This window comes from Onychomys torridus, chromosome 4 (assembly GCF_903995425.1).
Source record: "Onychomys torridus chromosome 4, mOncTor1.1, whole genome shotgun sequence".
Lineage (NCBI taxonomy): Eukaryota > Metazoa > Chordata > Mammalia > Rodentia > Cricetidae > Onychomys > Onychomys torridus.
Window position 1 is genome coordinate 68,414,730 of NC_050446.1, and position 12,963 is coordinate 68,427,692.

Sequence of the window (12,963 nt, forward strand, 5' to 3'; positions counted from 1 at the left end):
ACCCTTGGGTATTTAAGAATTAGTGCCAGACAGCGGTGGCACATGCCTTTAATCCCAGCACTCGGGAGGCAGAGCCAGGCAGATCTCTATGAGTTCAAGGCCAGCCTAGTCTACAGAGTGAGATCCAGGGCAGGCACCAAAACTACACAGAGAAACCCTGTCTCGAAAAACAAACAAAAAGAATTAGTAACGTGGGTCTGGAGAGATGGCTCACTTTTTCCTTTCTTCACTTTTCTTCCTTATTAGTACTTTTCTAGGTCATTTACAGACCCAAATATGTCTATTCATTTTCTCTTTACTCAATCAGAAATCATGTGCAGTAAGTAAGTTGACAAATCAGCATGTGGTGACATGGAGGCTTCTCCTTTAGCTTGCTATCTTCATTCTGTCCCAGAAGAAGGACTAGTTCTATTGTTTGCCTCTTTTTATTTTTTCACACATGTATACAATGCATCTTGATTCCTTGCACTCTGGATTCTCTGTCAGACATCCCCAGTGTGTCCTCTTCCGACCTTCACGGCTTCTTTTATTATTGAGTCTCACTAATGTTGTTTGCTGGAATGTTGGCTGATAGGCCTTGAGCAGGGAACCATAGCTGGGTGAGCTCATGAGTACCACAGCCATGTCCTGTCTAGGAGAACTTATTTCACTGCATTCTTCTCCATCCTCTGGCTTACATTCTCTCTGCTCCCTCTTTAGAAAGCAGTTTGGCAACATGTCCATTTAGCAGAACAGTAAGAGGATCAGCTCCCAGGTTTATGACCTCCCAAGCCATCATATGGGACATGAACTCTCTCGCATGGAACAGGTCTCAAATCCAGTCAGTGAGTGGTTGGTTGTTCCCATAATCTTCATGCTACTTTTGCAGCAATGGACATATTTTGCCTGGTAGGTTGGTATCAGGGTTCACCACTGGGTAAGACCATTGATGTCCTTTCTTCCCAGGCACCCTACCTAGCACCTTCCAATTTGTTTTATGTTTGGTCCACTTACATCACTAGTTTCTTCTCTCTGTGTGTTGCATGTGAAAGTCCCTGTTTCTGGAGGCCAGAGGAGGACATCAAGTCTTCTCCTATATCGCTCCTTAGCCTGTTCCCGACAGAATCTCTCACTGAACCTGGAGCTTGAAAAGCATAAATGTTCTTCATCTCTGCTGGTGGTCAGTAAGCCCTAGTGATCCTATTATCTCCACTTCCACCTACCCAGTGCTGGGATTACAAGTATGTGAAGCCATGCCCCCTCCCCTTTTCTTTTCTTTTTTTAATTTTAATTTTGTACACAGACACCTGGGATCTGAACTCAGGTCCTTATGCTTTCTCAGCAATAGCTTACTGAGCCAATTTTTGCCCAGCCCTGTCACTTGTATTTGTCAGGAGTGTGGAGTATCTTTTGGTTGACTGGTTTGTCTAAGTTAGTGGTTCTCAACTGGTGGGTTATGACTCCTTTATGGGGATCAAATGACCTTTTCATAGGGATCGCCTAAGACCATCAGAAAACACAGGTATTTACATTAATGATAGCAAAATTAGGACAAAGTAGCAATGAAAATAATTTTGTGCTTGGGGATCACAATACATGAGGAACTGTGTTAAAGGGTCACAGCTGAGAACCAATGGTCTAACTGATTATTTGTTCGGGTAAATTTTTAGAACTATGTTGTGATAATATAGCGATCAGAAAATCCATTTAAATTGAGGGCTGATAATTTTTTTCACTAACATTCAGCAGGCTCACATAAATACATACTGCTATAATTCTTATATATTTATTCTTTTAAAAATTTTAATATATTTTATTTTAATTATGTGTGTGTGTCTGTATGTGTGTGTGTGTGTGTGTGTGTGTGTGTGTGTGTGTGTGTGTATGTTTATATTCATAAGTGCAGATGGCTTTAGAGTCCAGAAGAGGGTGCTGGATCCCTTGGAGGTGGAGGTGGAGTTATAGGAGGTTGTGAGCCTCCTGATGTGGGTGCTGGGAACTGAACTCAGGTCCTCTGCAAGAGCAGTACATACTCTTAACTGCTGAACTACCTCTCCCACTCTTATTTCTGTTCTTAAGACTAATGTGTGTATTTCACTGAAAATTTTCTTTTTTTAAAAGATTTATTTATTTGTTTATTATGCATACAGCATTCATAATAATATATATGCCTACTTGCCAGAAGAGTACACCAGCTCTCATTGCATACAGTTGTGAGCCACCATGTGGTTGCTGGGACTTGAACTCAGGAAGAGCAGCCAGTGCTCTTAACCTCTGATCCATCTCTCCAGCCCTCACTGAAAAATTTCATCCATCATGTAAGTGTTGCCAAAATCTATTATGTAATGTGTGACCAAAGAGAAATCCAAAAAGCTGGAGCCTTTTCTTGGAAAAACAAACATTATCTAGAAGGTCATCACACATTGTTGGTTTTCAGCTCATAATACATGAATAATTTGAAGAATATAGAAAAAATATAAAGAAAGGAAACATAGAAGTTCCACCACCAGAAAGGGCCAATTTTATTTTTATGAAACCCTCAATATTTGAGGCTCTAGACTAGTAACTTCCTGCCCTTTCTGGTTTCCTCACCAATATGCTGTTTGGAAGACTCAGAGTGGAAGACTAGCTTAAGTGTAAGGTTCCTGGGTGGTGGTGGCTCATACTTTTAATCCCAGCACCCAGGAAACAGGCAGGCAGACCTCTGTGAGCTTGAGGCCAGCCTGGTCTACAGAGTGAGTTCCAGGACAGCCAGGGTTACACAGAGAAACCCTGTCTCAAACAAACAAACAAACAAACAAACAAACAGGGGCTGGAGAGATGGCTCAGTTGTTAAGAGCACTGGCTGCTCTTCCAAAGGTCCTGAGTTCAAATCCCAGCACCCACATGGTGGCTCACAACCATCTATAACGGAATCTATGCCCTCTTCTCTCTGATACCTTCTTCTGCCATTTAGGCACACATGCAAATAGTGCACTCATATTCATAAAATACTTGAATAAATAAATCTTAAAAAAACAATCTTCTAAAAAACAAAACAAAACAAAACAAAACAAAACAAAACAAAACAAAACAAAAAGCATAAGGATCCTTGGGACTTTAATAGAAGAAATGGAACTGGGGGGAAAGCCTACAAATTGCTCCAGAGATGACATCTTGTTCTTATTTAGCTTTCTTTGAGTCATTAACAGTCAGGCGCCACTGGTGCTGAAACTTATCATTATTATAACCGCAAATGGGTTAATGCCCAAACAAAGCTATATTCTTGGGGTTGGTTCCCAGCCTCACCACACAGACCCCGATAGCAGCACCCTCCAAGTCCCAGGATGATGTTTCACAAATAAGAGGATGTGAAGGGTCTAGCTTGGATTCAAAACTTTCTGCTTTCATCTGGGAGCTCCCAGTTGCTAGCAGGACAGAACAAAAAGAAAAGTAAATAAATAAACACCAACCCAACGATCCCTAAAAAAAGAGATTGTGTGGTTTAGTGGTCAGCCCACTTGCCTGGATGTTGATATAGTTGAAATCCACTTCCAGCCCTCCCACTGAGTAGATAGATAGCAGACAAGTCACCTTTGTGACCCATTCCTCAGTTTTCCCACTTAGAAAAAGGGAATTGCTCTAGTTTTCATGAGGCAAAACATGAAAGTATCTGCAAATAACTTCAGGTTGCTTGGGAGTAAGATAAAGTCATCATCTGTAACAATTGTCATTCCAGCCCTGCTAGTGTAGCTCAGTTGATTGCTTGTCTAGCATGGAAGAAGAAAGACCCTGTGCTCCATCCCAGCTCCAAATGAAACAGAGCACTCCAGAGACAGAGGCACGAGATCAGAAGTTCAAGGTCATCTTTGGCTACCTAGTGAGTTACAGGCAAACTTGAGATATGTAGGACCCTATTTCAATTTAAAAAATTTGTTATTACTTTATATTTTAGTAATAAGCCCAAGTATAAAATTCATTAAATTTCCATACCCTCAACCTGCGTAGAGGTGTGGAGGAAGGAGAAGGCAATTATTTTTAATCAAATTTGTAAGACTTCATATCAAATACCAACCTAGCGAATTCATTACCTCAGAACACTAAACAGTGTTCCTAGTTTGATTCTGCCCTTTCTCCTCACCACATCCAAATTCAGAGTGACTCACAGGAGCCTAGAGTTGAGACATACACACATTTAAGGAAAGGGAGAATTACAAGGTCTGAGAAGCTCCTTGTTGGAGGAAGCTAAGAATAGGCCACTCAGAACATGAGAGAAGATCCTTCTCTTTATTTCTCCCAGTGTAGGTGGTCTGCGGGATTCCCAGTCACTCCTTTGATGGCAAAAATTTTGTTTTCTTTCTTTGTCACAAAACCTCTCCTCTTGCAAAACCTCCCCTGCTGAAGAGGGAGGGCGTTTGCTAAAAAAAAGTGAGGACCAAGCTGCGTTCTCGCTGCCTTTGGATTGTGACGACTCCTGCAGACCTCTTTCCTGTCATGCAGAGGGAGAGACAAAAAGAATATTTTGTTTTTTAAAAACCAATGAATAGTCTTTCTTTCCTTTCTTTTCTTTTTTCTTTTTCTGTCTTTCTTTCTTTTTTTATGTTTTGGGTTTTTGTTTGTTTGTTTGGTTTGGTTTTTGATTTTTGGTTTTTTGAAACAGGGTTTCTCTGTGTAGCCCTGGCTGTCCTGGAACTCACTCTGTAGATCAGGCTGGCCTCGAACTCAGAGATCCGCCTGCCTCTGCCTGCCAAGTGCTGGGATTAAAGGTGTGCGCCATCACTGCCACCACTGCCCGGCTGTCTTTCTTCTTTTAAAAGGGTACAATTGGGCAAGGGGAGCATCTAATAAATGTTCTAGTTTTGGATCCATTTCCTTTGTGAAGTGTCTTTGTAGAAAAAAGGAACACCACTTGGTCAAGGTATTCAATAATAAGGGATAGGACTAAAGTAGAGTTTAATGATGAAAAGTAATTTGAGAGGAAATGGCAATTAACTTACAGAGGACTAAATGAGTAGTTTTAAAAATGGCATTTTACTGGGTGGGGTGGCACACACCATTTAAAAACAGCCCTGTGGGAGGCAGAGGCAGGCAGATCTCTGTAAGTTCAAGTCCATTCTGCTCTAAATCAAGTTCCAAGCCAGCCAGGGCTATACAATGAGGCCCTCTCCCTCCCTCTCTCTTCCCTCCCCCGTGTGTGTATATGTGTGTGTGTGTGTGTGTGTGTGTGTGTGTGTGTGTGTGTGTGTATACAACAAGCGTTGTTGTGGTCATGGTGTTTCTTCATAGCAATAAAAACACTAACAGAGACACAATTCAATCATCCTTTTTCCTTTTCCAAAACAAAATAAAAGTCGTTCCTACATACATTTAAGAGAATTCAGTTTCATGTATTAACTAATAAACTCTTTAAAAAGAGTCATGGATGAAGGGTACAGTTGGGAGAGTGCAGCAGTGAGTTTAGGAGGGGGACTGGGAGAAAAATCAACCAAAATGAAATATATATGGGTCATGAATGTGACAGACATGGTGGTACATGCCTTTAATCCCTTTGAAAGCAGAGGCAGTTGGATCTCCACGAGTTCCAAGCCAGTCAAGGGCTATTTAGTGAGATTCTGTCTAAAACAACAAATTCCACTACAACAACAACTAATAATGATGGTAACAGTCAAGATTCTTAGTTGCAAGCAATAGAAACTAAATCTGATCTTTTAGGCAAAAAGAAATCACCTGGATTCCTGGAAGAGAATTCACAATGTCTAGATGTAGCTGAAAGACCAAATGGAAAACGGGCAAGAATCAATCATGGGATAGTACCTCCTGAGTAATAAATAATACCCGAGATTATCTTCAACCTCTACAACACACACACACACACACACACACACACACACACACACACACACACACACACAAGGGCGGGGGGACACATGGAGGCCAGAGAACAACTTGCAGGAGTTGATATACTTTTTTCACCATACTGGGTACCTTGGATTGTACTCAGTGAATAAAGGTGTGAGCCATTTCACCGGCCCTCAATGAGTACCTCTTGGATCTAACCCTGTTAGGGGCTATAAGGCACATCCTTGACCCCAAGAAGCTGCCAAGATACAATAAGCACTTTGTAGCAACTTTTTTGTTTGTTTGTTTTGTTTTGTTTTTCGAGACAGAGTTTCTCTGTGTAGCTTTGGGCCTTTTTCCTGGAACTCACTTGGTAGCCCAGGCTGGCCCCGAACTCACAGAGATCCGCCTGGCTCTGCCTCTCGAGTGCTGGCTGGGATTAAAGGCGTGCGCCACCACGGCCTGGCATCACTTTGTAGCAATTTAAGAAAGTAAATACTAAACGTGGTTAATAATAGGTAATGAGATTTCAGTGTTGTACGAGGTCATACATAATAATTATCATTAGGATAAACAGAAATTGTGAAATTCAGAAATTGTGGATATGAGCCCCTGACAGTAATTCTTCGGCATCACGAAATAAGACACATGCGGAGGATTCACTTCAGAGCTTTAAAACCAGGTCCTAAAAATGGGAGTTAAAAACAAAAAACCCGAAGTGACTGCTCCCGGAACTTGTGTAGTGGGCTCCTAGTTGCCAGCCGGAGACTGTTTACGTAACACCCTCTCCGCCTTCTATTTCTCCTCTGGCCGCATGGGTGTCATGGCAACAGAGACAGGCTGTAACTTGGATTCCGGAAGCCAGACAGCTGGAGCGTGGAAACTACCCGGTCAAAGGATGCTGAGTCCTGAGCGCCTAGCTCTATCGGACTACGAGTATCTGGGTAGGGGGCTTCTTTCAGCTTCGGGAAAGGAAAGAAGTGATGAGTTAGGCGAAGGAGTGGGGAGGAGACAGGGGCGGAGCCTGAACGGTAGCGGGTCTGGTTGGAGTGGGGAGGGACAGAAAGAAGGGGCTCCAGGGCCTGACCCTGTAATGTAGGGCCAAACAAGGATGGAAAATAACATTTATGGAGTAAAGAATGTCTGAACTATATGGACTAGCACTCAGGCAATGAGAATTGCGTTCGAAGTAGCACAGTTAAGAATCAGAGGCCCCAAACAGGGCTGTTACTGATAGGTTGGTATTGGAGCAAACTTGGCATCTGAAGCGACACCAGTCATTTTGCGAATAATAATTTTGCCTTCATAGTGCGCTGTTATTTCGAGCTTTTCTCTTTCGTTAGTCACTGTGGTATAAGCATTTTGCATATAGCATTCTTTGTTTGAATCTTATTAATAGACCTAGAAGAGGTTGCTGTTTCTACTTTACAGGTGGAGAAACTAAGGTTAAAGAGACAACTTGCATAAGACCACACTGTTAGATAGCGGTAGTGTCATATTGGCCCGCTGCAGAACTTGACTCTTGTCCTTGCTTTTGAGCTAAGGCTGTGTGGTAGTAAGTACTGTACGTTGTTAAGCACCTTGCAGTGAGTGTGTAAAGTGTTTGCTGATATGCACACATACCCACTTAAGAAGTCAGTCTTAAATATTTAGAGGAATTTTAAGTTTATAGAAGATTGGGCCGATAGTAGAGTTCTTTTTGTCCTCCAAATCTTCTATTTAGCTTCTTATTCTCCTTTTTTTTTTAAATTTTGTTTTTTTTGAGACAGGGTTTCTCTGTGTAGCCCTGGCTGTCCTGGAACATGCTCTGTAGACCAGGCTGGCCTCGAACTCGGAGACCTACCTGCCTCTGCCTCCCGAATGCTGAGATTACAGGCGTGCTCTTTGTTCTTTTATGTACAGAATAATCTGCAGAAAGATGCACACAGAGCCAGTAACAGCAGTTTCCTCTAGGGAATGTACCAGACTGGGGGAAAGGGTTTGTTTGTCTTTTTACTATAAATTTCTTCTTTTTTAAAATTTCCATTTGTATGTATGTGTCTGGTGTGTGTGTGTGTGCGCGCGCGCGTGCGTGTGCGTGTGTGTGTGTGTGTGTGTGTGTGTGTGTGTGTGTGTGCCTGCAGAGGTCAGAAGAGGCCCCTAGATCCCCTGGAGCTGGAGTTACAGGTACTATAAGCTGCATGCTGTGGGTGCTGGGATCCAAACTCAGGTCCTCTGGAAAGTATCACATGTTCTTAACTGCTAAGCTATTTCTCCATCCCTCAACGTAAGTGTCTTTATATTTAAAAATGATTTTGAAGAAACTTTTCATATGATTAAGAAAATTTAATCATCTGCCAGGTATGGTGATTCATGCCTTTGATTCCAGCACTCAGGAGGCAGAGGCAGGTGGATCTCTCTGAGTTCAAGACCAGCCTGGACTATATACATAAGATCAGTGGTGGAAAGAGATTGGGGCAGGGAGACGGATGAGTAGGTGAAGCAGAGAGGATTTTTAGCACAATGAAATGATTCTGTTTTGTACCTTAATAGTGACTATATGATAATATGAATTTGTCAAAATCCAGAAAACTGTACAACACAAAGAATGAACCCCAATGTAAACTATAGGCTTTTGGTAATCACACTGAGCTAATATCCAACCACAAGAAATGTATCACGCTAACACAAGATATTAATAATAGAAGCCAAGATGTGGTGGTGCACACCTCTAATACCAGCCCCAGGGAGGCAGGTGGATCTCTGAGCTCTGAACTGGAGGCCAGAATAGTCTGCAGAGTGAGTTCCAGGACAGCCAGGGCTACACAGAGAAACCCTGTCTCAAAAATATATGTATGTATCTGTATTGAACAGTTTTTTCCCCACTTAATTTATCTCAAGAATAACTTCTATGTCATTAAAGAGCTTTGTCTTTTTATTTTCTCTTGCTTTTCGCTTCCTTGTTTGTTTTTCAGACAGAGTGTCATATACTCAGTCCATGCTGGCCTCAAATACACTGTGTAACCGAAGCTGATGGGGAACTCCGGTCCTCTTGCTTGCTTTGGTCCCAGGTAGAAACGGTTGTGGGATGGCAGGTGTGCACCACCATCTCTAAACTGTCGTTTCTTTTTAACCTTAGTTTTAGCTATGTGGTACTTAGATAATTTATTTAACCAATGCTTTTGCTGATGACAATGAATTATTTTAAACTTTTTATGTTTACTAAATATGCCTCAGTGAGTAACCTGCAATTTTTTTTATGTATGTTTACAAGGATAAATTCCACAAAAGTGGAATTGGTATGTCAAGGATATATGTGTTTGAAACATTGATAGATATGCCAAACAGTCCTTCACAAGGGTTTGTGTCACTTAAGCCTGACATTAGCAATATAAGAAATGCCTGCTTCTGCAAATCTTGCTAACAAAATAGACCACATTTTTGAATTTTTTCAATAAGTTAAGCAACAGTCTTAGAGTATATTTAATTTGCATTTTTAATTGTCAAATACCTTTTCATCAAGCTTAAAGACTACTTGGTGAAAGATGTATACACACACACACACACACACACACACACACACACACACTCTTATAAAGAAAGAGGACTTGGGAAAAAGATAATTTGAAAGAGATTACTTGTCCTTGGAAGAGTTTGAATTTAAAATGAGACATGGTACATAAACTTTTAAAAGATGCTTTCTTTTTAATTATGTATACATGTGTGGGTCCGTGCACATGTGTGCAGGTGCCTGTGGAGGCCAGAGGTGTCAAATTCCCCTGGAACTAGAGTTACAGGTGCTTGAGAACTTCCTGATGTGGATCCTCTGCCATCTCTCCAGCCCCATAAACTATTTAGAAAACCAGCAACAGGACACTTAATGTTACAAATACTGTCATTGGAAAACTCAACAGTGGCCATAGATGTAGGAAATAGGAACATAGACATTTCCTCAGACAGTGGGCTGCCAAGATGGCTCATAACATAAAGCCACTTGCCTCTAAGCTGATGACCTGGGTTCAACCTCTGAGACCCACATGGTGGAAGCAAAGACCCAGCTCTTGAAAGTTAACTTCCACATGTGTCTTATGCACTCTTAAGTACACATACACACAGATAAAATGGAAAAACAGAAAAAAATTTAGACCCCCTGATAGTCAAGGGGAATGAAAGTTAATGTTTTCCTTGTGCCTCCATTAAATTAGTGGGGAAAAGAAAACCTGGCAACTTAAGTTTGATCCCGGTGACGAGTGTTAGATGCACACACGCATGCATGCACGCGCACGTTTGTGTGGAGTAATAAATAAATAAAGAAAACTCAGAGACTGGGCTCTGGCTCAGTTGGTAGAATGTTTGCCAAGATGCACAGTGCTCTGGGTCCAGTCACCGGAACCACATGAAACTGGGTATGGTGTTACATACCTCCAATTTCGGCACTTGGGAAATGGGCGCAGGAGAATCAGAAATGATGATGATTCTGACATCTATAAAAGTATTTTATTTAGTTTCCTAAAGTTTCGCCTGTTTTTCTTTCTAAGGTTAAATGATATCATGGTGTTTAACAAACACAATAGAGAAAATAATTGAGTGATAAGAATTTTCTGTTGTTTTAGGCAGAAATGCATTTTTCCCATTATGTGATTGTTTTGTGAGTTTGTCAGTTTCATATTTCACTACTTAATAGAATAGACCTTGATGTTGGAGCTAAGGAGATACTTAGTTGGTAAAGTGCTTACCATGTGAAAATGAAGACTGAAGTCAATACCCAGGGCCTACATAAAGAAGCTGGGCATAGTGGCTCATGCTTGTAATCCCTGCGCTAAGGAGGCAGACTGAGGAAGTTCTCTGGGCTGCCTGGCCAGCCAGTTAGCCAACTCAGCCCGCTCCGCATCCTTAAAAACAATAGATGCTAGGAGTGGAATACCTGGAGAATGGCTCAGGGGTTGAGACATTTGCTGTTCTTTCCAAGGTGAGCCATATCAGGTGGCTTACCACTGCTTGTAACTCCAGCTCTAGGATATTGGATGCCATCTTCTGACCTTTGAAGGCACCTGCTCACATGGGTGCACACACACAAACACACACACACACACTATATATATATATATATATATATATATATATATATATATATATATATATATATATATATAATGTTAAGAAAATCAAGCTCAGTGGGTAAATGTGCTTGCTGCCAAGTCTGCCAACCTGAGTTTGGTCCTTGGGACCCATGTGGTGGAAAGGGAGAACTGACTCCCATGAGTTGTTCTTTGACCTCTACATGTATACTGTGTCAGTGTGCACTCTTAAACAAAAACACTGATACACAGAGACACACAGATACAGATACACACACATGAGGAGGCAGGGGTCGGGGTAAAAACTGAATAACTAATTAATTAAAAACAACAACAAGATGGATGGCTCCTGAGGAATGACTCCAGAAGTTGACCCTCTGGACTACACACACACACACACACACACACACACACACACACACACACACACCACACACACACACACACACACACACACACACCACACACACACACACACACACACACACACACTACACCCCCTCATACATGAAGCTGTGTTCATGCAAAATAGAAAAGGGATACAACGTCTTCACATTAAATTGATACTGATGCACATAGTGACCACTGGCTGCAGAAGGAGTTGTGCTGGATGAAATTGGGAAGTGTGTCAGGGTCCAGGTGATCAAGAGTGACAACAAGATCATGACTTTTTACCCAGTGACAGCTACTCAACTTTATTGAGAAAGATATGAGGATCTGGTTGCTGGATTTGGTCAAAAAGGCCATTCCTAGAGCCCTCTTTAAGTCTGTTAAAGTAGCAGTGTGTCTCTCTTGGCTCTGTCCATGGTAAGATGGAAAGGCCAAGAACATAAATTTTGATTACGGAAACAGTATAGAGCTGAGCAGGGTGGCACATACCTTTAATCCTATACTCGGGAGGCAGAGGCAGGGAGTTTGAAGCCAGTCTGTTCTACATAGAGAATTCCAGGCAGTCAGGGCTGCATAGTGAGACCCTGCCCCCCCCCCCCCCCAAAAAAAAAAAACCCTAAACAAACATGTTTATTTATCAGCCAAAAGGTTATTGTCTTAGTTAGGGTCACTATTGCTGTGGTGAAACGCCATGATAAAAAGCACCTTGGGGAGGAAAGGGTTTATCTGGCACACAGTTCCATGTAAGAAAGAGTTCATCATCAAAGGAAGTCAGGACAGGAACTCAGGCAGGGCAGGAACCTGGAGGCAGGAGCTGATACAGAGGCCATGGAGGGGTGCTGCTAACTGGCTTGCTTCCCCTGGATTGCTCAGCCTGCTTTCTTATAGAACCCAGGACCACCAGCCCAGGATGGCACCACCCACAATGGGGCTGGGCCCTCCCTCATCAATCACTAATTAAGAACATGCCCTGCAGGCTTACCTATAGCCTAAAGCTTCTTGTGGAGGCATTTTCTCAATTGAGGTTCCCTCCTCAGATGATTTTAGCCAGTGTCAAATTGACATAAAACTACTCAGCAGAATTATAGCACAGATACTTTTATATCTAACACGTAACAATATTAACAGATATGCTTTGGCTAAAGATGTATTTTGCTAATTTACCCACTACTCCATGAGGTGTGAAATATTTGACCAGCCTAGTGCCTTGTCAGTTCCTTGGATTTTCGCTATTTAAAGTATGTACCACAGAGGCATGGCACATTGGTAGACTGCTGCTTTGGGAACAGAAGTTGGCTCTTTCTAAGTGGCATAAGTGGAAGGCTGATTTAGTGTCCGTGTTGACAGTCTGTGGGCACATTCATTGTCTCAGGGCACTTGAAAAGTTTTAGTGTTCAAGGAATTCAACAATCTACTGTTGTTGAATCCTGGACAAATGTTCCTTTGGCTCTGTAGTGTAGTTAAAAGTCCAATTTTGCATCAGGACATTCATACTTCCATATTACTCATGACTTCCTCATGGTTCAGCAAATTGGGTAACTACTGAAACACATATATTTTTTATCTAAGAACTAGCCCTACTGATTACAACGTGGTCTGTCATAGAGACATGCTGTTTTGAAGCGTTCCCTCTCAACATAATGACCATTAAAAGCCACTCCCTAGAAGTTGGGCATGGTGGGACATGCCTATAATTCCAGCACTGGGGCTGCTGGGGCCA

General features: G+C 42.0%; 1 protein-coding gene across 3 annotated transcripts in view; it reads left to right on the plus strand.

Moving 5' to 3' along the window:
- The first annotated feature begins 6,580 nt into the window (after window positions 1-6,580).
- C4H11orf49 (chromosome 4 C11orf49 homolog) overlaps window positions 6,581-12,963 on the plus strand; it is a 163,529-nt gene continuing 157,146 nt past the window's right edge. For all 3 annotated transcript variants that reach the window (XM_036185254.1, XM_036185255.1, XM_036185253.1), the window contains exon 1: window positions 6,581-6,740. In XM_036185254.1, coding sequence (XP_036041147.1) covers window positions 6,611-6,740 — 130 coding nt within the window. In that variant the 5' untranslated portion in view covers window positions 6,581-6,610. The remainder of the gene's footprint in view (window positions 6,741-12,963) is intronic.